This window comes from Lepidochelys kempii, chromosome 26 (assembly GCF_965140265.1).
Source record: "Lepidochelys kempii isolate rLepKem1 chromosome 26, rLepKem1.hap2, whole genome shotgun sequence".
Taxonomy (NCBI): domain Eukaryota; kingdom Metazoa; phylum Chordata; order Testudines; family Cheloniidae; genus Lepidochelys; species Lepidochelys kempii.
In genome coordinates this window covers 10,837,611-10,863,466 of record NC_133281.1, presented here as the reverse complement: position 1 = coordinate 10,863,466, position 25,856 = coordinate 10,837,611, and the positions used below count along the sequence as shown (strand labels likewise).

General features: G+C 44.0%; 1 protein-coding gene across 2 annotated transcripts in view; it reads right to left on the bottom strand.

The window, feature by feature from the left end:
* Positions 1-25,856, bottom strand: part of ANTXR1 (ANTXR cell adhesion molecule 1) — a 181,147-nt gene that overhangs the window by 125,232 nt on the left and 30,059 nt on the right. For both annotated transcript variants that reach the window (XM_073325259.1, XM_073325260.1), the window contains exons 8-10: positions 25,587-25,667; positions 14,690-14,750; positions 8,640-8,738 (exon numbers count right to left, since the gene is read on the bottom strand). In XM_073325259.1, coding sequence (XP_073181360.1) covers positions 8,640-8,738; positions 14,690-14,750; positions 25,587-25,667 — 241 coding nt within the window. The remainder of the gene's footprint in view (positions 1-8,639; positions 8,739-14,689; positions 14,751-25,586; positions 25,668-25,856) is intronic.

Sequence of the window (25,856 nt, the reverse complement as noted above, 5' to 3'; positions counted from 1 at the left end):
TGGATAAAGTGTAGAGCTGTGATGTCACATTCTGCATGATTTGTAGCTAGAGTGAAAGGATCAGGATGGATGTTTACTCCGACGGGTTCATCTGTCATACTTGGGATTTTATTTTAAATGACAAACACATGCTTTAAAAAGGCTGCTGATGAAACTTGGCAGGCATTGTATTACCACTGGGTGAATCTGCTTTCACTAATAGCTGATGGCTCAGAGGGGTAGCATATACTCTATATAAGAAGCTTAGAAGAAAGCTTTAAGAACTCCAGAATGCCATATTTCCATAATGGTCCTGTACAGCTAACATGGCCCCTCCATATATATTGTTTTATTATTAACAAAGACACTGCACAAACACAGAGGTGCCCTACAGAGCTTACACAGACAAACAGAGAGAGAGGGACTGACTTGCCCAAAGTCACACAGCAGACCAGTGGCCAAACCCTGGCTTTCTAATTCCCTGGACGGTACTCTATCCACAACCTGTCCCGACGTGGTGCATTACTCCAAGCTAAATACCATAACTCCATGAGCACGTAATCTGTCTTGGGAAAGGCAGCTGCATTTCCTATAGCATTGTTCAAACAACCTGGATCCCATTACACGGTATGGTGTTTGCTCATAGAGTTCAACAACGCCGTTATAGAGTTCAACAACGCCATGGCAGAGAGAGAGGCTTAGGCAGGGGTAGAGAGACACGTATTCAGTAAAGGCTTAAAGCGAGATGGTGAGTCCACCAGGCAGACACAGATTAGAAAACAGAAGCTGCAGAGCAAATGGCTCTTGCACTAAGGGAGGCCAGGCCGCATGGAGCTGTGGAGAGTGAGTGAGTGTGACGCAGCCAGAGGAAGAGGGAAGGCAGGAAGACAGAAAGTCAGGAGGAATTGCATGAGGAACTGGTGGATATGCTGGTCTGTGCAGTTCGGACCATAAACCTTACTCCCTGCTGGTACCCAGCACATACATGCGTGGTCCTGTTCCTGTTGTTTCTTGCCTCTCTTCTGATGCCAATTGCATGCATGGAAACAGGATGTCACGTCTCTATCCTGAGATATTTTCTCCTTCCTTGTTACCGGTGCCACGCCATGGCTAGCTCACTCTGCTGCATTAAGGTAAAGAGCTGTTCGGTCCTGTTGACCAAGTGCTGGCCTAATCATCAGAAGACACAGGTTCTACCCCTGGCTCTGCTACTAACCAGCTGTGTGACCTTGGGCAAGTCACTTCACCTCTATTTTCCCTCACACTCTTTGTCTGGCTAGTCAACTTGTAAACTCTTTGGTGCAGGGACTGTCTCTTGCTATGTGCATGTACAATGCCCTGAACAATGAGTCCACTGAATTTGTTTGGGACATCCAGGCGATCCTGGAGAATAAGAACGAATGACAACACAGGTAATTCGTGTGGATTGTAATTAGAATCTCTCTGGATAAATCCATTTGAGCCCGTACAATCTGAAAGTGTTTCTAACAGTTCCTGCCAGCCGCAGAAAAATCCTGCTGGGGGATGTACAGCTGACCACAGTCCAGCTCAGCCGGTCACTCACAACTTTAGCAGATGTTCCTCTTCTCTCCATTTTTATTTTTCATCTTGTAACTATGAATATTACAAGTTGATTCTCTCACCTCTCCTCACCATCATCCCTCGCCAATAAGTAATGGGCTTAACCTGCAGCAAGGGAGATGGTCTTACTTGATCCTGCCTCAGAGCAGGGGGCTGGACTTGATGACCTCTCAATGTCCCTTCCAGCCCTGTATTTCCATGATTCTGTGTATAATCCCAATAAAATATATACTGAAATCTATTAGCTCCATGGCTTTAATGACCTCAGTGAGTCTTGTCCATCTTGTTTTGAGTCTCATTTCGGCTGATCTAAGATTTTAGGAACTGCTGGCTTCATCTTATCTTTAAAATAAGCGTCTTGCCTGATATAATCAGATGCTGAGAGGTTTCAAACAAACAAAACAGCTGAGCTACCCAGCCCCCATCTGGTTCCCATTAAACCCTAACTGAGGCCTGGTCTACAGTACGCGATTATGTCGAATTTAGCCGCGTTAGGTTGAATTAAAACTAAATCCGTTCACGCAACCAACGTGGTTTTGTCGACTTAAAGGGCTCTTAAAACTGGTTTCTGTACTCCACCTCAGCAAGGGGAGTAGCGCTAAAATTGACATCGTCGTTCCAGATCTGAGGTACTGTGGACGCAATTCGACAGTATTGGCCTCCGGGAGCTATCCCAGAATGCTCCATTGTGACCACTCTGGACAACACTTTCAACTCAGATGCACTAGCCAGGTAGTCAGGAAAAGCCCCGGGAACTTTTGAATTTCATTTCCTGTTTGGCCAGCGTGGTGAGCTCATCAAAGAGAGACAAACAGAACTGCCGTACCGTAGCCTGGCCAGTCATGAAACTGGTTTTCAGAGCTTCTCTGACGCGCAGCGCGCCCAGCTGTGCTCTTCTAATTGCCCTGGTGTCTGGCTGTGCGTAATCGGCCGCCAGGTGATTTGCCTCAACCTCCCACCCTGCCATAAACGTCCCCCTTACCCTCACAGATATGGTGGAGCACACAGCAAGCAGCAATAACAATTGGAATATTGGTTTCACTGACTTTTCCTTTCACTTTTTAACCATGGTCCTTGTAGGATTCTTACAGAGAGCAAGAGATGGGGAGAAGGGAGGTAAAGAAAGTCGGGGAAGGGGACAGAGGGGAAAAAGGAGTGAGAAAACACCTGCAGTTTCTTGTATAACACTAGGGGCTCAGAGTGAAATTTCCCCAGGAGTGGAGGGCTCTCAACCTGCCCCTGCTGAATCCTTGGTCTGGGACTTGCTATAACAATGTCCAGCTCTTTGAGACCTAGTCAGGAAAGACAACTCTTTCTGCAGCCCCTGAGATTGGAAATTGGGATTCCTGCCCCCTACCGCAGGCTATAAATCCTGCTCTGCTCTCCTCTGATCAGTGCTACGCCATCCCCAGCGGCTTCTCGCATTGAACAGCTGCTGGGTCCGAGCTTTGAGAGAAGCCTGTGTCCATGTCCTCATCACTATCGTGATCGCGCTATCGTCACCTCCTTGCCTGCTTTTGCAGGTTCTGCACAAACTGCAGAATAATGTGTGAGGTGTTTACAATGCTCACAACTGCAGCGGTGATCTGAGCAGGCTCCATGCTTGCCATGCTATGGCGTCTGTGAGGGCAATCCAGGAAAAAGGGCGCAAAATGATTGTCTGCCATTGCTTTCACGGAGGGAGCGAGGGGTGACTGATGACACGTACCCAGAACCACCCGCGACAATGTTTTTGCCCCATCAGGCATTGGACGCTCAACCCAGAATTCCAATGGGCAACAGAGACTGCGGGAACTGTGGGATAGCTACCAACAGTGCACCGCTCCAAAAGTCGACGCTAGCCACGGTACTGTGGACGCACTCCGCTGACTTAATGCGCTTAGTGGGGACACACAAAATCGACTGTATAAAATCGCTTCCTAAAAATCGACTTCTATAAAATCGACCTAATTTTGTAGTGTAGACATATTCTGAATTAATTCATATTTTAAACCTGTTACAGCCAAGTGTCACAAAAACACAGCAAAAGAGCAGGCTGGGTCTGCAGTGCTGCATTAAAAATAACAACAGGTCAAATCCTCTCTGGGTAAAAGTCAGCACAGCTAAAAGCTACAGTAGCTGTGCCAATATTACACTGGTAGAGAATTTGGCCCAAGAACCCCAGACAGAATCTGTTGAGTTTCCAGTACAAGGAGGTGGCTGGCTCAGGGGTATTAGCTTTTCTCCTTGGCTAGGCAGTGGGGTGAGCGACCTTTCATCTCTAGGTTACCAAATCAAATCCAGACCAGGGCTGTGAGAATCTAGTTGACGGATCTCGGCCCAGTTCCTAGTATCTGCCTCAAAATAATCAGCTGCAAATAGCACAAGGTGCCAAGGACTACCTGAGAGAGACTGAGCTACGCCCTTTGCCCGCAGGGGACTTCTCTTCAGATCAGGGTTGATGCATATTGGCTGGGAGGGGACAATTTCTATGGTCACTATACCAGGTCTCTAGGTAATAGAGGACTTTGGCTTCGCATTACAGGGGCACTGGAAGGAGATGTTAGATGTGTAGGCCCCTGAGTTGTTGTGATAATAGAGGTTATTCCCTTCTGGCAGCTGCTTAGATATTATGACGATGGATGCTTTTATAAATACCCATTTAGATAGATACAGCAAACAAACAAAAGTGGTGGAAGAAATCCTCTTCAAGCCGTCTAACTACTAGGTCACAGTGTTTGGGAGTGAGGTTACATTCACTTCAACTGGTTCCTCCTCTTGGCAAGCTAGAATTTTATCTCTCAATGGGCAGAATGCACTGAATAGCATAAAGCTGACTGACAGCATTACAGTTTCATAAAAGACATTTGGACGCTTGCTGGAATGCCTGGCCACAGAGCGAGCCGAGGCCAAGGCAGCCAATTACAGAGGAGAGGCAGGTTAAAATATAGATTGTGTGTCACAGTTAACATCATCGGGAGATAGATATCACAGCTGTTGTGAGACAGTGCTGACGGTATTCTCCAGTCTGCTCCAGAGGAAAATGGGGATAAATTATTGAAGAGTCTTCACAGATACTTGGGAGAAGAAGGATGGTCGAGCAGTTAGGTTGCCAGTCTGGGATTCTAGAAAGCTGGGTTCTAGTCCCAGCTCTGCCGGTGACCTTGGGCAAATCACTTTGTCTCTCCATGCCTCAATTCCCTATCTGCAAAATGGGGATAATAGCACTGCTCTGCCTTACAGGGGTGTTGTGAGGACAAATATCACCCCATGAGCTCTTTACAGTAATATGAACCATGCAAGTATGGCTCACAGAGAGACAGCTATGTAGGTAGACAGATGGAATATCTCCTAGGAATGGAAAAAGGGTTTCAGAAAACCTGAACACTAACTTCAAAAGGGACACACCATAGACCACTGGCTAGGATATCAGAGTGGGAGTCAGCACAAGCAGTTTCTTCTCCTAGATTTGCCACTGACTCCTTTGGGGCAAGTCACGGCCCCCTCTGTGCCTCAGGTTCCCCATCTCTAAAATGGGGGTAGTGAATTTATCTGGATCTAGGAGGTGTTTTGATCATTTTGGCTGAAAAATGCTAAGTATCTTCAATATTTCAAAAAATAATTGAAGTCCAAACATCAAGGTAAGGACCATATTTCCAATTGCCCTGTAGTGCAGATTCAGGGTTCTCCTTCTGAGTCCCAGCTCTTGAAGCAGAAGGTTGTTTCAAAACAGAAACTTACAAACTCAGGGCAAAAAATTAAAAAAAACAAAACTGAAATCCCTTCAACCGTCACTCTAGTCAGGGGAAAAGAGCAGCAAGGAACATATATGGAAACACTCTTCTCTCAATGTACTGAATCTTCCTCATTAGTCACTTAGTGGGGCCACGTTCCCACAGCTCTGCACAATCAATGCCCAGCTGCTCCTTGTTCTTATGGAAACTAGCAAAGCAAATTCACTGTACTGCTGCCATTGTGGAAGCTAGATGGAGTGGAACTGGTAATGCTATTGTAAACTAGGGATAGATGAAATGGCTCATATAAAACAGACAGCATCTGGACTTTCAGTTTTGACACTTACAAGTTTTCTCCTCCCCCCTACGCACACACACTTCTGCCCATTGTTATTCTGGATTTTCTTGATTCTGGCCATCACACTTACTGACTAAAGCCATACGGGATCAAGCCATAAAACTTGGAAGTGGATACAGGATATGAACACCCCAAATTCTCAGGGCAGGGTCTGGATTTCTAGTGGTGGTTCAGACCCAGCACTGTTAAGTGTTCAGAATCTGCAACACAGCAAGGATTCTGTCCTCTCAGCCATGGGAAGAGAGGGAAGAATAAGATTACAAAACTGCCTCTTGATTACAAAACAGCCAGTCCGATCCTTAATCCCCCCCTCCCTCACACACTTTGTTAATCCTCCCCTTGTGTGCTCCCAAAATTAGAATGCTGTTGAACATGTTCACATGACTATTCTTCTAAAAATCAAAGGGCTGTGAAGACTTGGGTCTCCTAAAAGGCTCTCAGGCCCAAAGGATGCTCAGGAATGAGGCCCTGGAACAGCAAAGAGAAAGTCAAAATTTCCCCATCAATATTTTTTTACCTAAATGGAAATTTTCACACAGAGAAAATTCTGGTTTTGCAGAAAATTTTCATATTCTCATTGAAAGCAAAAACCGGAAAACTAAAATAATTTTCAGTTTTCAGCAACCAAAACCTGACTTTTTTGGCTTTATATTGACTTTTTTTTTTAATAAAAACCCAAACAAGAGTCTAAGAAAATGGTCAGCAAAAAAATGAAACCAAAGATTCATTTTTCTTTAAATTTGAATGGTTAAAAAAAAGTAATTTCCTTCCCATCTGTAGAGCAGAGCTATGTGAGACTTTATAACAGAGAGGGGCCCAAACCAAAGCCTTGATCTCAACTCCCCTGAGTTTTGGAGCACTTCAGATCTGAGCAGGAAACTTTGTGGCTCAGCCCCATCATTGAGGTAGAAGCCAGACAAGGCTCAGTGCTTTCATGTGGCCTAGATCCAGAGTCCAGGATTTTCTGATAAGTGTCAGTTTTATTTTGGGGGCTCATAAAGGAAAGCAAGAATCCGAGAGCTGGCTCTGCAGTTCTTCCTCTTGAAACCCACCTCTCACCTGTTGCACCCAGTATGCAGCTGCAGCTCCCATCGCTGGCCAGTTGGTACAACTGATGTTGATATCTGTGTGCGGACCAACCGCCTCTTCAAGGAGCCCCACTCACCCTGTTCCCATGAGTGCTTTTGCTTGCCTCTCCTTCCCCACCTCACTGTTCCAGCTTTCCCACTGACAGCGCTCACCTGAGCCCTATTACTTCCCTTCCTACTGTCTCAGAGAAAATAAATCCAGGTTGGAAACCGTTAACCTATGACCAACTAAATATTCTGCTTACAACCAAGCAATATAACATTGGAAGAATCAGACACAAGTTACAGTCCTTAAGTCTCAGATGCGCAAGCATACCTGTCCTGACCTCTCACCCCCATTCTTTGCAAGGCAGACAGCCATGGCAAGCTGCTCTTAGGCTTTAACTAGCAAATTACACAGACACCCAAAGGGAGAAGTGGGACCTTCAATGTGCTCAGATGAGTTCTGCGTGCAAGCGCTTGGTGTTAATTTCCTTTGAATCAGCCAATTAGCTCAACACCATTCAGCGCCATCATCAACACTTGGGCTATTACAAGGATCAGGAAACCTCAGCTGCCAGGAAAGCTGTCCAGCTTGATGCAACTGTGCCAAACAAGAGTGAGTAAGTCCAGTGCTCGGCCATTTGACTTTGATGTATTGTAAGAGGGTTCTTTTAAAAAAAAATTATATTCTTTGAAGGGTCAAGCCCTGTTCTCAATCTATCAGCTTTTGCATTGGTTCCACATTATGCAAGATGAATTCTCCCCTCCCTTATGGTGTTAGAGATGAGCTACGTCATTTGGTTCTCAAACCCTAGTTGGCTCACAGGAATACCAGAGCAGTCAGAACATAAAAATATCTTAAGGCTCAATAGCTCCTTTCACCCAAGTGAAGCCCAAAGCACTGACTGCTTGTTACACATTGGGCCTAACTCTCTCTTCTACTCACGTAAAGTAAGAGTCAAACCACTGAGGCCAATGGAGTTATACTGGTATAAGGCAGGTCTAAGATTGTAAACTCTTTGGGGCCAGGATTGTCTTTTTGTTCTGTGTTTGTGTAGTGCCTCGCACAATGGGGTCCTGCTCCATGACTGGGGCTCCTAAGCATACAAATAATAAAAAGCAAGAGGAGAAACAGATCCGCTCTAGACACACTTCCCACAATATCTACCCAGGAACCCGCATATACATACACAAGGATATCTTTACTCCCCCACGATTCAAGTGTCTCCATTCAGATACTCACAGTCACAAGTCTTATACAGGCAAAACACTGGGTTTATCCTGTGACATGAATGTCATCTCTTCCTGATGGAACTCCTAAAAACGGATCAAATCTTTCATGGGAGCTCAGGGACGGGTAAGGGTCCTATTTCCATTTTCCTGATTGTGGCCTGGGGCCAGGAGGAAGGATGAGCGTCTCTCAAATTTTGCTGCTTGGCATAATCTGTTTAACTTTTAAACCAATAGAACAGGCCGTCTTGTCTTTTGCCCATATTGGACATAGCAGCAATGAAAAGAGTGCTGAACTATTCAGTGCATCTGGAGCCAATTTATGCAGTTCTTAGCTATTAGCTATAAAATCCACTTAGGGCCAGCTCTGTTCCACCCATGCGAGATGCAGCAAAGGCTGCCGTGGTTGCCAGGAAAACTTAGACGTGTTTTTATTTGGGATACAGCATTCTGCATTCACACGGCCTGTCCACCAAACAGTGTTAGTCCCTCATTGATGTGCACCTCCCTGCTCATTTATACCTGACGAAACCATGCCCAGGGAGTGGCTTTCTTTCAGTTCACTGCAACACAGGTACTAGCCCTGAGCTGCAACACCCTGCATTCAAGAGCTCTCCCTCTCAGGATGACAATCCCCAAAGGACTAAATTGTCAAAGTCTTTTGGAGGAAAACAGCCACTAGTGAAGATATAACAACAAACTACTCACTGACAGTAACCGTTTCATTGATCCTGAAGCTGCAGAGCACTCGATCGACATTCCGGGCGTGTCGGAAACCATTCCCTCTCACCACGACTTGGAACGACTCTGAAGCAAAGATGAAATGGATTATTTGCCTCATGTCAGTAATAACAGAGACCAGTTAGAGCTGGTCAGACAACATACATTTTCTTCCTGAAAGAAACGTCTAATGAAACGTCCTGGGCCATGTCTACACTCCAAAATTAAGTCGACCTAACTTATGTCGGCATATAGCCGCCGCAGTAGTTACACCATTTGTGCATGTCTCCACTTTGCTCCTTGTGTCAGCAGTGCATGTCCTCACCCGTAGTGCTTGCAGCGATTGTACTGGCAGTGTGGGGCAATTTGGGACGGCTCCCAAAAGCCAGTATCAATCGATGTAACCAATGTAGCGTCTACACTGACACTGCGTCGACCTCACTACATCAATCATGACTCTACGTCGCTCGGGGAGGGGGTGTTACTAAACTGGCGTAGAGAGGCATTTACATCATCGGGAGTCCGATTTAAGTGAAGACACTTCCACACTCAGGACAATGCAAGGCAGCCTACATCAACCTTACCCTGTAATGTATGCCAGGCCTTGGTATGAAATTTTTAAGTCTAAAGTTCTCAGTTTTCCCCTGGCAAGTTTGAAATTGATTCAAAAAACAAAGATTTTCATTTTGAATTGACCGTTCAAAATGGAATGAAATTTTTTGTTTCATTTTTCAACTTAACAATTTGGGGGTTTTTAAACCCAAAACTTGAAATGAAACATTTTAAGTGGACTTGAAACAAACATTTTCATTTCAACATCTTCTGCAGGAAAAATCAAAAGTTTTCACCTGAGCTGACATTTCCCTGTGGAAAATTTGGTTTTGATGAAACCATATTTTTCAGAGGAAGGAAAATTTTCCATATGGCAAATTTTGACCATTTCCCTAGAAACCTGCAAAACTGTCCCAGTCTCCATGCGTCTGTCCCACACGCTACAGTACTAGCGTGCAAGACGGACACAAATGCTTAGCTAGACTGTGTCTAGTCCTGCACCGGTGGGGAAATCTAGCATACGTGGATGGACATGCTCGTCACAATCCCAGCCCCAATGCTCCCCAAGGCCTTGCTGACGTTTTTCCTACTGCTGCATTATACCACCTGTTCAGCTCTACTGGTGGGTAGCTGCAAAAGGAGTGCTAGCTTAGACATTTTAAACACCACCCGCATTTTAAGCCCCACGGTGAGCAGAGACCTGCTTTGAGCAAGCATGGTTGGATAATGTGGTTAAAGCACCTGCAGACTCCTGGATCCCTGGCTACAATCTTACTTCCAGTGTTGCTGCAACTGGAGCTGAACCAACAGTAGCAACGAGGAGAAAGCGAGAAACTGCTGAATTGGAATTCATTTGCAAATTGGATACTATTAATTTAGGCTTAAATAGAGACTGGGAGTGGCTAAGTCATTATGCAAGGTAGCCTATTTCCCCTTGTCTTTTTCTACCCCCCACCTCCCCCGATGTTCTGGTTAAACTTGGATTTATGCTGGAAATGGCCCACCTTGATTATCATGCACATTGTAAGGAGAGTGGTCAGTTTGGATGAGCTATTACCAGCAGGAGAGTGAGTTTGAGAAAACCTGGATTTGTGCTGGAAATGGCCCAACTTGATGATCACTTTAGATAAGCTATTACCAGCAGGAGAGTGGGGTGGGAGGAGGTATTATTTCATGGTCTCTGTGTATATAATGTCTTCTGCAGTTTCCACGGTATGCATCCGATGAAGTGAGCTGCAGCTCACGAAAGCTCATGCTCAAATAAATTGGTTAGTCTCTAAGGTGCCACAAGTCCTCCTTTTCTTTTTTGTGAATACAGACTAACACGGCTGCTACTCTGAAACCTGGCACTTGTAAATCAGTCTCACCATGCATCCGGCTTTATCTACACTAGCATTTTTGTTGGCAAAACTTTTGTTGGTCAGAGGTGTGAAAAAACAACCCCCTGACCAAGATAAGATTCACTGACAAAAGCACCAGAGTGGACAGCGCTACATCAGAGGGAGATGCTCACCTGCTGACATAGCTCCATCTTATCTAATTACCCTGAGGGACTCCTGCACTGTAGCTGTCAGAATAGCATATTCGCTCTGGAATCTGGGCTCTGTTCCAGGTCTCATTTTCTTATAGCCAGTAAGGGGTCAGCTGCAAACAATCCCAGCACATCTATCCAAGCAGGCTGCCTTTTAATCCCATTTTGTATTGTCCAAGATCATTCAAGAAGAACAGGGGGAGCAGTGCTGAGCTCTGGAGGGTAGGGGATGTAAAATCCTTAGGAGCAATTATGGAAATCGTATGGGATGGGATTCCAAGTACAGTAGAGTACAAAAACCTTTGTGATAATGTATCCAGTCTGGAACTGTAATTAACAGGCCCAGTGATGACTATCACATTTCTATATTTATGCAAAACCAAACAAGTATGGAGACTAACTTTTCAGAATGGTTTCAGAGTAACATCCGTGTTAGTCTGTATTCACAAAAAGAAAAGGAGTACTTGTGGCACCTTAGCGACTAACATGGCCCAACTTGATTATCATACACATTGTAAGGAGAGTGATCACTTTAGATAAGCTATTACCAGCAGAAAAGTGGGGTGGGGGGAGAGAAAACCTCTTGTAGTGGTAAACACCCATTTTTTCATGCTTTGTGTGTATAAAAAGATCTTCTATACTTTCCACAGTATGCATCCAATGAAGTGAGCTGTAGCTCACGAAAGCTTATGCTCAAATAAATTGATTAGTCTCTAAGGTGCCACAAGTCCTCCTTTTCTTTTTTCAGAATGGGGCGTCACTGCTGCTAACTGACCGAGCCTAGGGTGGGAGTGAGGTGTGTGGTATTGGGGACTGTGCCTTTAAGGGCTGGGCTTCCCAGACTGAATGTCTGGGAGTGACACTGTGAAGCTCTTGTTAGGCACAGCCTGTTGGAAGCGGACACAGAATAAAGCAGAGCTCTTGCAAGCACTTTAAGTGCTGCATGATCACTGAACACCACAAGGTAGAGCACTCAAACCGCAGTGTTTGGAGCCAGTGTGCCAGCCTAAGGGTAATGTCTGCCCCATCATCAGAGATGTGACTACAGCACATGTAGACATACCCGAGCTAGCTTTGGTAACTAGATTAAAACTAGCTCAAGTAACAAGAGCAGTGAAGCCAAGGCAGCATGAGCAGAGGCTCTGGAATATGTTCCCAGGCAGGCGGGGCTAGTCCTTACAGCCGTCCATGCTGCCACAGCATCACTGCTATTGTTACGTGAGCGAGCTTTCATCTAACTACCTCGGGTGTGTCTCCTGAGGGCAGCGTCGACATATCCTAAATCATAATCCTCCAGGGTACCAGAGAGAGGACAGGAAGGTGTAGCCAGCCCTGCACACAGTGATGCCATTCTAATACGTACAGGGTGTGGGGATCACGGCCCGATCTAGTCTAGACCCTTTCTGGGCCCCCACCTTGCATTCCCCAGGCCTGCAGCCAAATTACGGCCACGCTCTTCATAAGCACACTAGGGGAAGAGTGCCCTCTCTCACACAGACTGTGAGCTATAGCTGCCATAATTCGTCCCTTTGTAATTCTCAGAGAAACTAATTCAATTAAGATTTATCTAACTCTTTGCATTTTTACTAGCTGTGAGCTTAAGCTTGAAATCCTCACTCCGGGGAAAACTCCCACTTCACTTTGAACTCAATACAGGTTTTGTCTGAACCCAGACTTTAGGATTTGGGCCCCATTTCACTCACCAAGCAGTAATGACTTGTTGCTCAAATTAGCATTGCTGGCACATTGTGTTATTATTGAATTGGTACCCAGCATGTGTTAAGAGGCATAACACTGCGGTCTTGGATGAGTAACCGTGCTCAGTAAAAAGTCCCTTGGCAGTTTTCAGGGTTAACATCACTCCCTCTGTGGCATCCTGGACAATTTCTAACTTGAGTCATTACATAATGTCTTCCTATATTTTCCCTCTGCTGTTTCAGTTGGATACAGTATTCAGTCACATTAAGGCTGCTCCATTTGTAAATGGTTTCCCTGTGGCTAATAGATGTTACAAGCATGTTAGTGACATGATTTATAGATGTAGTGCTGTAGATCATTCTAAGCACATAAAAGGTGTTGCAGATTATAAGCCATGAATATAAGTAACTAATGAACTCTATAACAATCTATTGCAATTGATGAACCAGTTAATAAATCATCTGTTAAGTATTTACTAACCCTTCATAAACTATGTATAAATGGAATAGAAAGTGAGACCTAGTACTCTTCTTCACTTCTTTCCCAAAACTTTTATACACTGTTACTATGCTCGGTCAAGGTTCCTGTTGTGTTCAGCCCAGATTCAATTGCATTTCAGTGGTGAATAGAGAGTTTCCTGTATATCATTTGAATAGCATTTTTAAAATTGCTCTGTAGTCCTTTTGGGTGAATGCGTCTCTGTAAATGCAAGAGGTCATTACTGATGCAGTCCAGATTTTCAGCAAGAATGCTTTAAATGGACAGAAGAGGGGGGAGCAAATAATAAGCCTTGGACAAACTCACTCAGATCAACTAAGTCTCAGCATTAACTAAAACCAAAAATGACAGTAAGGATAACTGAATGTGAAAGTTATGGGCATTTTCTTTTCAGGACCTTGACTTTGCAATTAAAACACAATCATTTCTTTATTAAATTCAACTTATCATCAATTCATTGCTAGCAATGCAGATGCACAGTCACTCCAATAGTGGGAAACTCAAGAAAGATGAATCGAACAGATGCTTCTGAACTGAAAACACAAAGAACTAATTACAACTGGCTTTCAAAATTATGAAATGGAATTTTTTTTTGGCAGAGTTCACCATTGAATCGTTGTGTTGCTCTGCACATTTTGGCTTTGGTCCTGGCCCCTCTATCTAAAGGACTGTTCTTCATTAAACAATTGGGATCCACTCTGCAAAATTAACAAAATTCATGGGAAGAAGCTGGATCTGGAATCATATGGAGAGTAGCTGGACGATGCTGAGAGCATCTCTCAAGCTCCAGTCTGAGGGGGTTGGATTTTATATGCAGTGCAGTTGTAGCCATGTTGGTCCCATAATATTCAAGAGACAAGGCAGCAAGGTAATAACTTTTACTGGAGCAACTTCTGTTGGTGAGAGAGACAAACTTTTGAGTTTATGGTTCTTCAGGTCTGGGAAACTTACTCAGAGTGTCACAGCTGAATACAAGTTTGTACAGATTGGGGTTGGATTTTGCTGAACACAGAAATACTTCCCAGGGACTTTTAGTCCTCAAAGTAAATGGTATAACTGTATTAGAGTGAGCACTGGAAAAGGGATCAGCACAATTCAATGTCAGTCAAGCGTATGGTGTCTTAACTGGCCACTTAAAATCATTCTCAGGGGTTCCAGAAAATTTTTGTGTCACCTTTTGTTCAAGACCCACCTCTGCTAGGGAGTTTTCACATTCACTGTAATGGGAGCAGGGTGAGACTAACTGAGTGCTTTGGAAAAAATCCCACTCTTGATTTATACTCTGACAATATATGAAGCGAGGCTAACCTAGAGGGGTTTGCTGCTTGCCAGCGTGTACTGTTTATAGTAAAGCAGAGTGTAAGAAATATTCACAATGAAGTCTGAAAACCTCCAAATCTGTCTCCTCACAAAGATGATCTGATTTTGCAGTCTGGCTTTGAAATTTCACAGCATTTTTGCATAAAGGTTAGCACTGTTTGATGAAAAATGGGCTGCTTTGAGTTGTCATTGTTTAGATCAAAGTTAAGGTCATAGTTTAGATTAAAAAAAGATTAGTTTTCAGAACTGAGCTTGGTTGTTTTTAATTTCCTTAATTTTGAGTAAAAAAAAAATCTCGTTTTGTGAAATTTCACAAAAGTAGCAAAATATTTTAGAAATTAAGTCCAGTTAACTCAATTGTTCTGGGCTCCTTAGGGATCAGGGATGGGTGGACAGAGACAGTTGCACTGGTAAACACGGAGGGCTGGTTTAAACTTACCTCCTGCACATATACTGGAAGGCTCCGCTGCAAGAATCTCTATGCATGATTTCTTCAAAATCTAGAAGCCAAGAAAGAAAGAAGAAATGTGATAAAATATCTTGGAGGATATTTTATGTAGCAACTTTACCTCCTTGAGCAACAGTAGCCAGGTCAATGGAAGCATTCTTCTGTCAACCTAGCCATGTCTACACCAGGGGGTAGGCCTGCATAGCTACAATGCTAAGGGTGTGCAATTTTTCACGCCCCTGAGTGACATAGCTTTATTGATCTAACTTTTAATTTACGTTAAGGCATAACTCTTGACCCCAAGGGCCTTTGTTCTCATGTACATTAATGCCCCTTCACACTGAAAACGACATCCATTTACACTGCCAGAATGGTGAAAATGAGAATCTAGCCCCCTACGCCTACAGTCTAAGGCCTGAACTTCTCTTAAAATTAGCTCGACCTAGCTATGTTGCTCTGAGCTGTGAAAAATGTTGCACCCTGAGCCAACATAACCCCCTATGTAGAGGTGGATAGGTGGATGGCAGAATTCTTCCGTCAACCTAACTACCACCTCTCAGAGAAGTGGATTGACTACATTAACGGGAAAACCCCTTCCGTCCGTGCAAGACGTGACTGCACGACAGCGGCACAGCTGCAGCACCGTAGCTGCGCCGTTGTCACAGATGTAGTGTAGACATACCCTATGTCTAACAGCTTGTCCACATGCAGATTTGAACCAATTTAACTTAAGAACTGTTTTTAAACCAATGTGCCTGTGGGTGCTCTTATTTCAATTAGAAACGGTTTTAAGCTAAACTGAAATAAGTGTGTCTACACAGGTTTGCACCAGTTTAACTAAACCGATACAAGTTTGAATGTAAACAGTCTCTGGGTATGTCTGCACTGCAATTAGACATCCTTAGACCACTGACGGTGGTTCGTGGGGCTGTTTATGTAATGTAGCTGTTGGGGCTTGGGCTGCAGGCCAAATGCTGGGACCCTTCCACCTTGCAGGGACCTAGAGCCTGGGCTCCACCTCAAGCCCAAACGTCTATACTGCAATTAAACAGCCCCGGGAGCCTAAGTCAACCGGCATGGCCCAGCTGTGAGTTTTTAACTGCAGTGTAGACATACCCCCTAAGGCCACAGGTTCAGTTTCAAGCTACGGATACCTTTGGAACGTTGGGCTGCGCATATTGCCAGCTATTCACTCAGTTGGGAGTATTACTTTTCAAATACCGGGTTAGAACTGATCCAGCTGTTTGTTGCCAATGACAGCCCTGATGCTGCATAGCCTGATACACATGCTTCGCTCTACGCACTGCGAGTAGTTCCACAATCACATGTGTAAGTCTTTGCAGGATTCGGGGGCCTGAACAAGGAATTGTGACTGCTCAGTCCCATTCTGGGATGGGACATCAGAGAGGCAGCACATAAACTGATCAAATTTTAGCCAGCTCTGAGAGGCCAGATTATGTTGGCCAAGCACCACAACTCTATCCAGCAGCAAAATTGTTTTCCCAACCTTAAACTGAAACATCTGTAAGAAACAAACTACAGCTAATACGATAAATTACATTAAGATAATAGACAATCCAGGATTTCACTGTAATTAAGGTTCTATGCGTCAGAAATACCTGCTTGCAAAAGGTGCAGATATAGTTATGGGTTTGTTTGAGATTGGTTGGTTTTTTTTTTGGGGAAGGGCTTATTAGTGACTCAGAAGCAGTGATGCCAAAGTCTTCTGGGATACCAGGGACCGAAGAGAACCAGGTCCTTCTGAGCTGCTGATAGATTGACAGTGCATGGGGAAAAGGAGAAGCTTTGGAGGAACAACAAGGCCAGTCAGATAGAACTGCAAGGGAGAAACAAATCGAGAAAGAGAGAGAAGCAGCAGTTATACAGTCGAGAGCACAATCAACAAGCAAAAAAAGGCTCTGAAAGCAGAATCAAAGAAAGATGAATACTGAAGATTAGAGGTGGGTAGGTGTTGTAATATGCCACCTGCCAGATACCACCCAGGTGCTGTCTAGCCATTCCTAAAACCAGATTCTGGTACCAGCTTACTCCACAAGTGGCCCCACTGACCATTCATGCAGGGGAGGTACTAGTCAACATAATACAGCTAGTTGACATTTTTCCAAGGAAAAAATATTCTTTTCATTGACAAATGGCTCTGTTTCAAAAATGGAAACTTTTCACACACTTTTGTCTATTCTTCTTAAAGTTTTACCTCTTTTCAACGGAACCCCAAACCAAAAATCTGTTGGTTTTCAATTTTTCCTTTCCCTGCACCTCCTTTTCAGCAGTAAAATGGAAACATGGAGGACAAAGGGAAAAGGTGAAAAAGGAAGGGGAGGGCAACAAACCTTATAACTTGATAAACACTTTTGCAACAAAATTCAAATTAAAAACAATAAAATTACTTTCTTTTGAAACCAGCCTTATTTCTGTATTATTTTGTACTCTGTAATACAAAAAAATTAATATTTTTTCCACCTCTGAGCTGGCCTTTAGGGCTTAATAGAATACCTATGATAATATTTGTTTGCATTTATTTAGATTTTAAAATAATAATAATAAAAGGATCCATAACTCTAAGTACCCTAACATCATTAATAAACACAATGAAGTCCCAGTAGCATTAAGTAATCATTCCAACAGACCCCACCTTTCATCATTATGAGAAGCAATAGTATCAAAGGACTTCACATATAGGTAAGATATGCCCTAGTAGACTTCATGAGATCTGCTGCTTTCCTGCCTTCCAGGGTGGTGGAAGGCTCTTGCTTGGATTGCATGTACACTGCTGGAGGGATTAGGTAACCTGGCTCAAGCAAGCCAATGAAATAGTGCGGGACAGCGTTCAGTCAGTTGCCAGGCAGAGGACCTAGTATAAATCACTCCTACAGTGTGCTCAGTACAACTGACCTAGTGCTGAATCCTAGTCATGACAAATCTAGCCTCGTGTTTGAGTGGCGAACCCCATCACTCCAGTCCTGGCTCATTCAGTAATGTCTTGCTCTGTGGCCTTTGGGTGCGTTGCCGGGACCCCAGTTTAGGGAAGCCCATGCTTAAGTCCATTCCTCCTCAGGGGAAAAAAAAAAAGTGTTTACATCCCATTGACTTCAATGGCATGTGATTGGAGATAAACACATGCTTAAGTGCTCTCCTGAATAAGGAACCTTAGCCTCAACTACCTCAGTTTCCCCATGTATTCCAGGGGGATAATAAGCATGTCCCTATCTCACAGGGGTTAGTTAGTTAATGTTTGTAAAGAACTTTGAAAATATAAATATTGTATAATGTGTTCTCACAGTAGATTGATATTTAAGTATTTTTCATGGCTTGCTCATACCACAGGGTAGAATGGCCCTTTAAGAGAGGTGGGCTTAGCCCTACCTGTGACTAACCCACAGCCTCCCGGGTGAGGGGTCTGAGGCCAGGGATCAGGTGATAGCCTGTAGGTCACCTGGTCCTTAGATCAAGGCCAACAAACAGCTCAGCTGGGAGGGAGATCTGTAGGAGACCTTGGGTCAGGGGAAAAGGAACTGGTTGACTTGCGTTGGACTGTTTTGTTTTGAGGAATAAACCCATCCCTGAAGAAAGGGACCGAAACTCAGATGCTGTTGGGAGCTTTATTTGATGCACTGGCTGGTGAGCTGGCCCACCAGTTTATACCTAGGCTTCTTTGGCACAGCAGCTGGAGGACATTTTCTATTAACGGGGGTTTTATTGAATTTAGGCTTTTTAATGAGCAAACAGGATGTGGAAGTTTAGAGGAGGGCTAGTGCATATGTCTGTTAGTGTGAATGACCTATAGTCTGAGTCTAGGTACTGATTACCCAAGTTTTGGTGAATCATTGAAAAACAAAGTCTGTTGCCAATTACAAAACAGCAATTTAATTCTATTTACACAATACTTCCTTTCCAGCATCGCTAGCATTCGGTATATCAAAAAACAACATGCTTCAGAGATGATTTGGGGGAAGAGGGAAGAAGTGTCAGATGTGACCACACATCATGCTGAAAAGCAATTTTAAACATTCAACATGTCATAATGCACAATGTACACACGTGGTCCAAATTTTCAAACTGGATTCTAAATTATGCACACCCTAAATTTTACAAGTTCAGAACATGTGTGTTGCAAACTAGGTAACTGTCTCTCACTATCCTTATGTGTGCATGCTCATCTGACTTGTACATGTTGGTGGACACATGTACAAGAAACATTTGCATGTATAGTTTGAGAGGCCCATTTGAAAAGCTGGCCATAAAAGCACATGATGATCTCAAGAAAAGACAATGGTGCATCTTAGATTTGGCAAAGGACAAATAATTTGGCTTTTCGGATGCACATGCAAGATTCTCACTGAACTCAGTGGATTCTGGGATAAGATTTGTCCTTTTGGTATATCCTTTTTACTTTCGGAGCTCAGATATCTGTGTAACATATAGCACTTGGAGAGTTTAATTTTCCGTCTTAAAACTTTCTATGGCAAATGTATATGCAACACTGACAGAACAAATTTAAGAGCGGAGATATGAAGAGAGATTAGGAATGCAGTAGAGACCAGTAAATCCTATATGGGCATAAAGGTGAAATGTAATGAACAAGCAGGGTGTTAAGTTAAAGAGGAGAGATAAATTATGCAAGGGTACCAATCAATAGGAATATAGATGATTGGATGCTCTTCTAGATACAATGAAAGATTGAAAGAAGTCTAATATAATTCTGTCTCTAGTTCCTTTTTTTACAGCTGCCTTCTTAACCTCACATACAGAATTTGTACAGTCATGTATGGTTAGTATCTTGTTTTCATTTTTGGTTTTTGAGATACAATCTTTTCCATGTCTGAAATGAGTTTTCAGCTGCAGCAAACGGCAAAGACCTGGGAGCATTCCTGCTTCTGAATCATAGCTGTGTTACTAAACTGTTTAGGTTACAGGCTATAAGGGAGATGACACAGGTATCATATCCTATTTCATGATGTTCTATATTTCACAGCCTGGAGCACTCCTCATACCAGACAAAGAAGTCCTGAGCAGTAGATGAATTTGAGCTTCAAGTTTTCACTCTAGGTCTTGCTCCGTTTGCTTTAAATTGACAAGTTATGATCTGCAGAAATTCCCATGGAAACCACAGTAACAAAAAAAAGCTATAAAATACTTTGTTCCTCTGAATTGTTGTCCCGCTTGTAGGGATCAGATGTCTGCCTTATTTTCCTTACTCCTGAAAAAGCTCAAATTCCCCATTACACGGGCTTTTCCAGTTGTAGTTTTATCAGTGATTGTCTAACAATAGGAGTGAGAAAGCAATTAGTTCTCTAAATAACAATATTTCATCCTAATTTGAGAGATGCCTGTACAAGCCCAATCCTGCAAGCTGCTGAGCACCTTTGGCTCCCTTTGACTTCACTAGCAAGTGAGGATAGGTCTCATGGCTGAACCCTGTTCTACATTCCAGAGTTAAGTCGATGTAAGGCAGCTTATGTAGACCTATCTCTGTAAGCATCTACATGAAAATGTAGCTCCCTCCAGTGTGACTTGCCCTCCGTGAGAGGCGTAGTGCTAAGGCCGATGTAGTTAGGTTGACACCGTGTCAGTGTCGACATTGCGTTGCTTACATTAACTGTTCCTGCTTTTCAGAAGCTGTCCCACAATGCCCTACACTGACAGTTAATCAGTGCAAGTGCTCCTGGTGGGGACGCATACCACCGACACATGGAGCATAGTGTGGACACGCAAAAGCGATTTAATTCCTGAGGTGGCTGGACGTGGACGTAACTTAGGTCGACTTAATTTTGCAGTGCAGACTTGCCCGGAGCTTATACTGAGGGCTGGTCTACGCTGGAAGCTTACACCAGCATAGCTACATCTCTCGGGGGCGTGAAAAATCGACACCCCTGAGAGATGTACTTAAGCTGACCTAACCCCCTGTGTAGACAACTCTAGGTCAACGGAAGAATTCTTCCATAGCCTACCTACCACCTGTCAGGGAAGTGGATTAACTACAGGGACGGGAGAACCTCTCCTGTTGCTGTAGCGAGTATCTACTCTGAAGCACTACATGTACCTAAATACAGGTTTCAGAGTAGAAGCCGTGTTAGTCTGTATTTGCAAAAAGAAAAGGAGGGCTTGTGGCACCTTAGAGACTAACCAATTTATTTGAGCATGAGCTTTCGTGAGCTACAGCTCACTGCATCAGATGCATACTGTGTAAAATACAGAAGATGTTCTTATACATACAAACCATGAAAAAATGGGTGTTTACCACCACAAAAGGTTTTCTCTCCCCCCAGCCCACTCTCCGGCTGGTAATAGCTTATCTGAAGTGATCACTCTCCTTACAATGTGTATGATAATCAGGTTGGGCCATTTCCAGCACAAATCCAGGTTTTCTCCCTCCTCTTTTTCCCCCCACACACAAACCCACTCTCCTGTTGGTAATAAATAGTGTCTCTCTGAATTTGCAGCATATATCAAACAGATCCCAAAGCGCAGCCTGAATAGCTGGGCTGTGCACTGGGGAGCAATGCAGGAGACAGGTCGATCATCTTCTCCAATAACCTTCACTGGGCAGTAGCAGAGACCTCTTCACAGATCCTACCACAGCCTCCGGGCTGCATGAACTCCCATGCATGGCTCCTGCAGGCTGCCTCCGGGGAGGACAAAGGCAGGTGTATGCATGTGTTTGCCTCTGCTTCACAATATATAGACTGTCATCCCCAGAGAATGTCACCCTCCCAAATCCTGGCCCTGCCACCCCAGAGACAGGGACCTTGCTAGTTACATTGCATCTGGGGATCTGTGTGTGTGTGGAGGAAAGGAAAAGGTCTCTCCGCACTGCAGAAAGGAGCATGTATGCAGAGCTCTTAGGAGGGACACTCTGTAAACTCCCCCTCTCAGAGATACTTCCAGGGCAGAACAAATCCCTTGGTCAGTGATACATATAGGTGAAGGGGTTGTCACACTACGTCCCACATTCTTAATAGAAAAAAGAAAAGGAGGACTTGTGGCACCTTAGAGACTAACCAATTTATTTGAGCATAAGCTTTCGTGAGCTACAGCTCACTTCATCGGATGCATTACAATCGGATGCAAGTGAGCTGTAGCTCACGAAAGCTTATGCTCAAATAAATTGGTTAGTCTCTAAGGTGCCACAAGTACTCCTTTTCTTTTTGCGAATACAGACTAACATGGCTGTTACTCTGAAACCATTCTTAATAGAGATATTGTTATGATGTGAATATGGCATAACTAAGATGTGTTTTGTACAAGATGGGTCATGTGAGGTATCATTGGAAAGGTGATGATTTACTGAATATGATTATCCAATTTGTATGCATGTATCATTTCGGTATCTGAAGTTACGAATATTGACTATGTAACTATTGCAAGTGTGTTTACACCTGGGGAATGCCCACCAGAGAGAATGCTGTCAGCCTGGCTGGGCCATTAGGGAGAACAATAGGACTTTGAAGATGCTAATCTCCCACCTTCCTGAGAACTTCCTGGGATGCTGCAAACAAACTTTGACTCCTGGCTGTTTTGACACTGCAGGGTCATCTGATCATGTCACCTGGTACTGGACTCCATCTTGGATTATTAGTATTTTTCCACTAATAGGGGTGGGGATCAAACTGGGAAACAAAGGATTTCTGCCTCATGTAAATCCTATTTAAGGCAGGGAAGTGAGTTAATCAGGGCTCATTCTTCACCAAATCCCCACCCCGGATGACTGCTGGAAACATCTAAGAAGCAAAGAGAAAGGGGGGGCGGAGAAGGACTGAGCCCAGGCTGGAAAAGGGGTCTGGCCTGTGAAAGAAATGCCTAAAACATTTAGGGTGAGAAATTAGTACATGTAACCAGTCTCTTTAACGTATTAAGCTTAGTTTGTGTGTTTGTTGTATTTGGTCAGTAATCTGCTGTGATCTGTTTGCTATCCCTTATAATCACTTAAAATCTATCTTTTGTAGATAATAAACTTATTTTGTTTTCTCGAAACTCAGTTTGTGGAATCCATAACTGGGGGGGTGGAGGGGCAAAAAGTTGCGCATATCTTCCTCCACACTGAGGGAAGGGGGGTGATTTTTATGAGCTTAAGTTGTACAGTTTTCTGTGCAGCACAAGACAAGACAATTCCCTAGCTGAGTCTTGCCATGCAGAGCTGATTTCAGTGTCTGTGTCTTTCTGCAGCGGGGTGTGTCCCCACCTGTGTGCACTGGAGGAGGCCTGAGGGCCTGGCTCAGCAGGACAACGTAAGGGAGCCCTGACAGGTGAAACAGACAGGCTCAGTGGTACCCCTGTACATCAGGTGGCACCCCGGAGTGGGGGGTAACCTGTCACGGAGTGAAAGGTCGTTCACGCAGCCCAAAGCTTCGCCTGACATTTGAACAAATCCAGAAACCCACTTCTGAGGTTTGAAAATAAAAAATTCTGATGTGTTCCCCTGCCCCCCAGCCACATAGTTTTTCATTTGTCAATCTCTGTTGTTCAGAAGTGGCCCTGAACCAGTGCCCATGCACAGTGCATGGTCTCACTGCCGGCCTGCCAGAGGTGCACCCTTTCAGCCATGAGCAAAGCCAAGTTTCAGCCCACCACGGGTGCCTTGTTTGCTTGCTTTACACTGAAGTGTTCTGTTCTGCAAAGGAAAAGCCTTTACGTTCTACACTGCAATAAGAACCCAAAGGTAGTCTTCAACTACCTGTCTTCTCATGTCTTCTTCATGCTTTGTAGTCATGTTTCAGCTCCTTCAGCTTGAACCTTTCCAGGTTCTCCACCTTCCATGCTGCTGCTGTTCTGGTGATGCCCCCATTAAAAGTGATAAATAATCAGGTAGCATTTGGGGCATATTCTGGCTATACAGTAGGACTCACCGGAAAGCATAATCACCTGGCAGGAAATTTCCCATGGTTTTGCAGCTAGACCATCATTGTCTATTCACAGTCCCACCACAAACTTCCTTCAGCAGTTATATCTTCTGGTGTAGCTGGTAAATGGCGCAGCACTTAACTGAATTAGCTCAGAATTAGGCTCCCGAGACTGAAATCTTATGTTTTATCATATACAGCCACACAGAGAATGTCAGAGAGCCACCTCTGGATTTCATTAAAGACAGCTGCAAAGAGAATGCCAGGCTGAGAACCAAGATTTTAAGAAGACAGCCAACACCTGATCATCCAAGAGAAAATTTGGGGAAAGCAGCTCCATGTTTGCAAAATGTCAGGAAACCAGTAATATGGGATCACCTTCCTTCAGCAAGAAAAAGAGCTGGGGAACCAGAGCTTGTCTTGGAAAGAATAGTTTTTGCTTGATACCATGTGGTCAGGATAGCATGTAACTACTGTAAAAAACAGAAATCCTAGATCCCTTTTCTGAAGCTGACTTTCCTTGCTCTGGGGTTTTATCAACAACAACAAAACATACCAAATGGCCAGGACAGAGACACACATTTAAAAGGATTCCCCATCCGGCACCATACCCCTGGGAAACTCAATCCGTTATAATAGCTATGTGTGGCAAGTGAGCAAAGGAAAACTATTTTAAAAAATCCCCAAATAGATCCTTTCCTAGAGAACATTTGGAATAATTTTACATTTTTTTTAAAATTAATGGTCCAGTCAGTCCCTCATGTGGTGCTTTCCCTGCTCTGCCCAGGGAGGCTTTGGAAATGCATTGAGTCAGACAGGATTACTCAGAACCACTGGAGTCAGGGATGGAAGGGCCCAACAGGTCTCAATCCTATTCCCATTGAAGTTAATGGGGATATATGCATGAGTGAAGCAAGCGTAGCTGGGATGTGTATATTAGTCCTGGGACCTGTATGCTACTCCGTGGTTTGCATTACCATTTTCTACAACTCTCTTTGGATCCTGATGCTGCTGCCAGGGAAGCACATGGCAAAACTCCGATTGAACAGGACGGGGGCTGTCGACTCTAGAGTGTCACCAACTCTGAGAGGAGGTTAGTTTTGTTTTTGGTTTAGTGCTGGTGGCCTGTGATATACAGAAGATCTATTATCTATACAGAAGATCTGTAAGATCTATACAGAAGATATATTAGAAGATCTGGTGGTCCCGTCTGGCCTTAAACTCTATAATTCTATGAATTCCCCAACTGCTTCCTATCGCTGCAGCTGCCACGTGGGAAGTTCAGGCAGCTGAATAACTCTAGAGGAGAAATATAGCCAAGCAGAGAAATGGCCTGTTTGCAGGGACGCCCAACCTATGAACATCTCAGTGAGAATGGCTGGCTTTTTAGGACTTCAGGCAAGCTAGGAATATCTGTCTCCTATTTCCCCATCATCTTCATGCTCTGCTTTCTTTAATGAAGAGGGACAATGATTTCTAGTGTTTTTGTCCTGTCTAGATTTAAGTCTAGCATCTATGCAGTATCACTGTACAGTCCTGTACCATGGTGGGGCGGGAAATACCACAGAGAACCAAAACTCAGGAAGCAGTGTGTTTCAATGGTTGGGCCAGGGGACTGGGATCCTGGATTCTACTCACAGCTCTGCCACTGACCCACTGTGACACTTCATCCTCTCACTGCCTCAGTTTCCCCCATGTGTAAAATGGGAATACCAGCACTTGCTGTACTTACAACTTCTCATGGGAATGAGTAATTTTTGTACGGGATGGGGAGACTAGAGCTGGGCAAAATGTTCTGATGTCTGAAATTTCAGTTACTTTGTTTTGGGGGATTCAGAGGGAAGGAAAATATCAGGAAAAATTTTCATGATTTCTTTCTTTCATGATTTGTCCTCCAGCTAAAGCAGAGAAAGCGTTAAAAAGCAATACAGTGACAATGACCTGTCACTTAGAGTATGATAGACAGGTTCCCCCAGCCACCGCACACATGCATACACGTCCGCACACATACAGCCAAGATTAATACTCACAGAATCTATGATCCCACGCAGGGCTTCAAAGCCATCATTCACTGGGAAGACATGATCCTTGCTGTCAGCAATTCGAGCCAGCTGACAGAACAGCAAAAAATAGAAAAACCAACAATGGTATAAATTAGCCAGCTGTCAGCAAATTAAAATGCGTCCATTTGCAAATAAAAATCAATACTCAGTGGAGTGTGGATTGCTAATATGCTGTAACTCTTTGGACCTTAGCTCACAGTTAATACCATGGGCCTGGTTCGTTTTAAGGGACCTGTG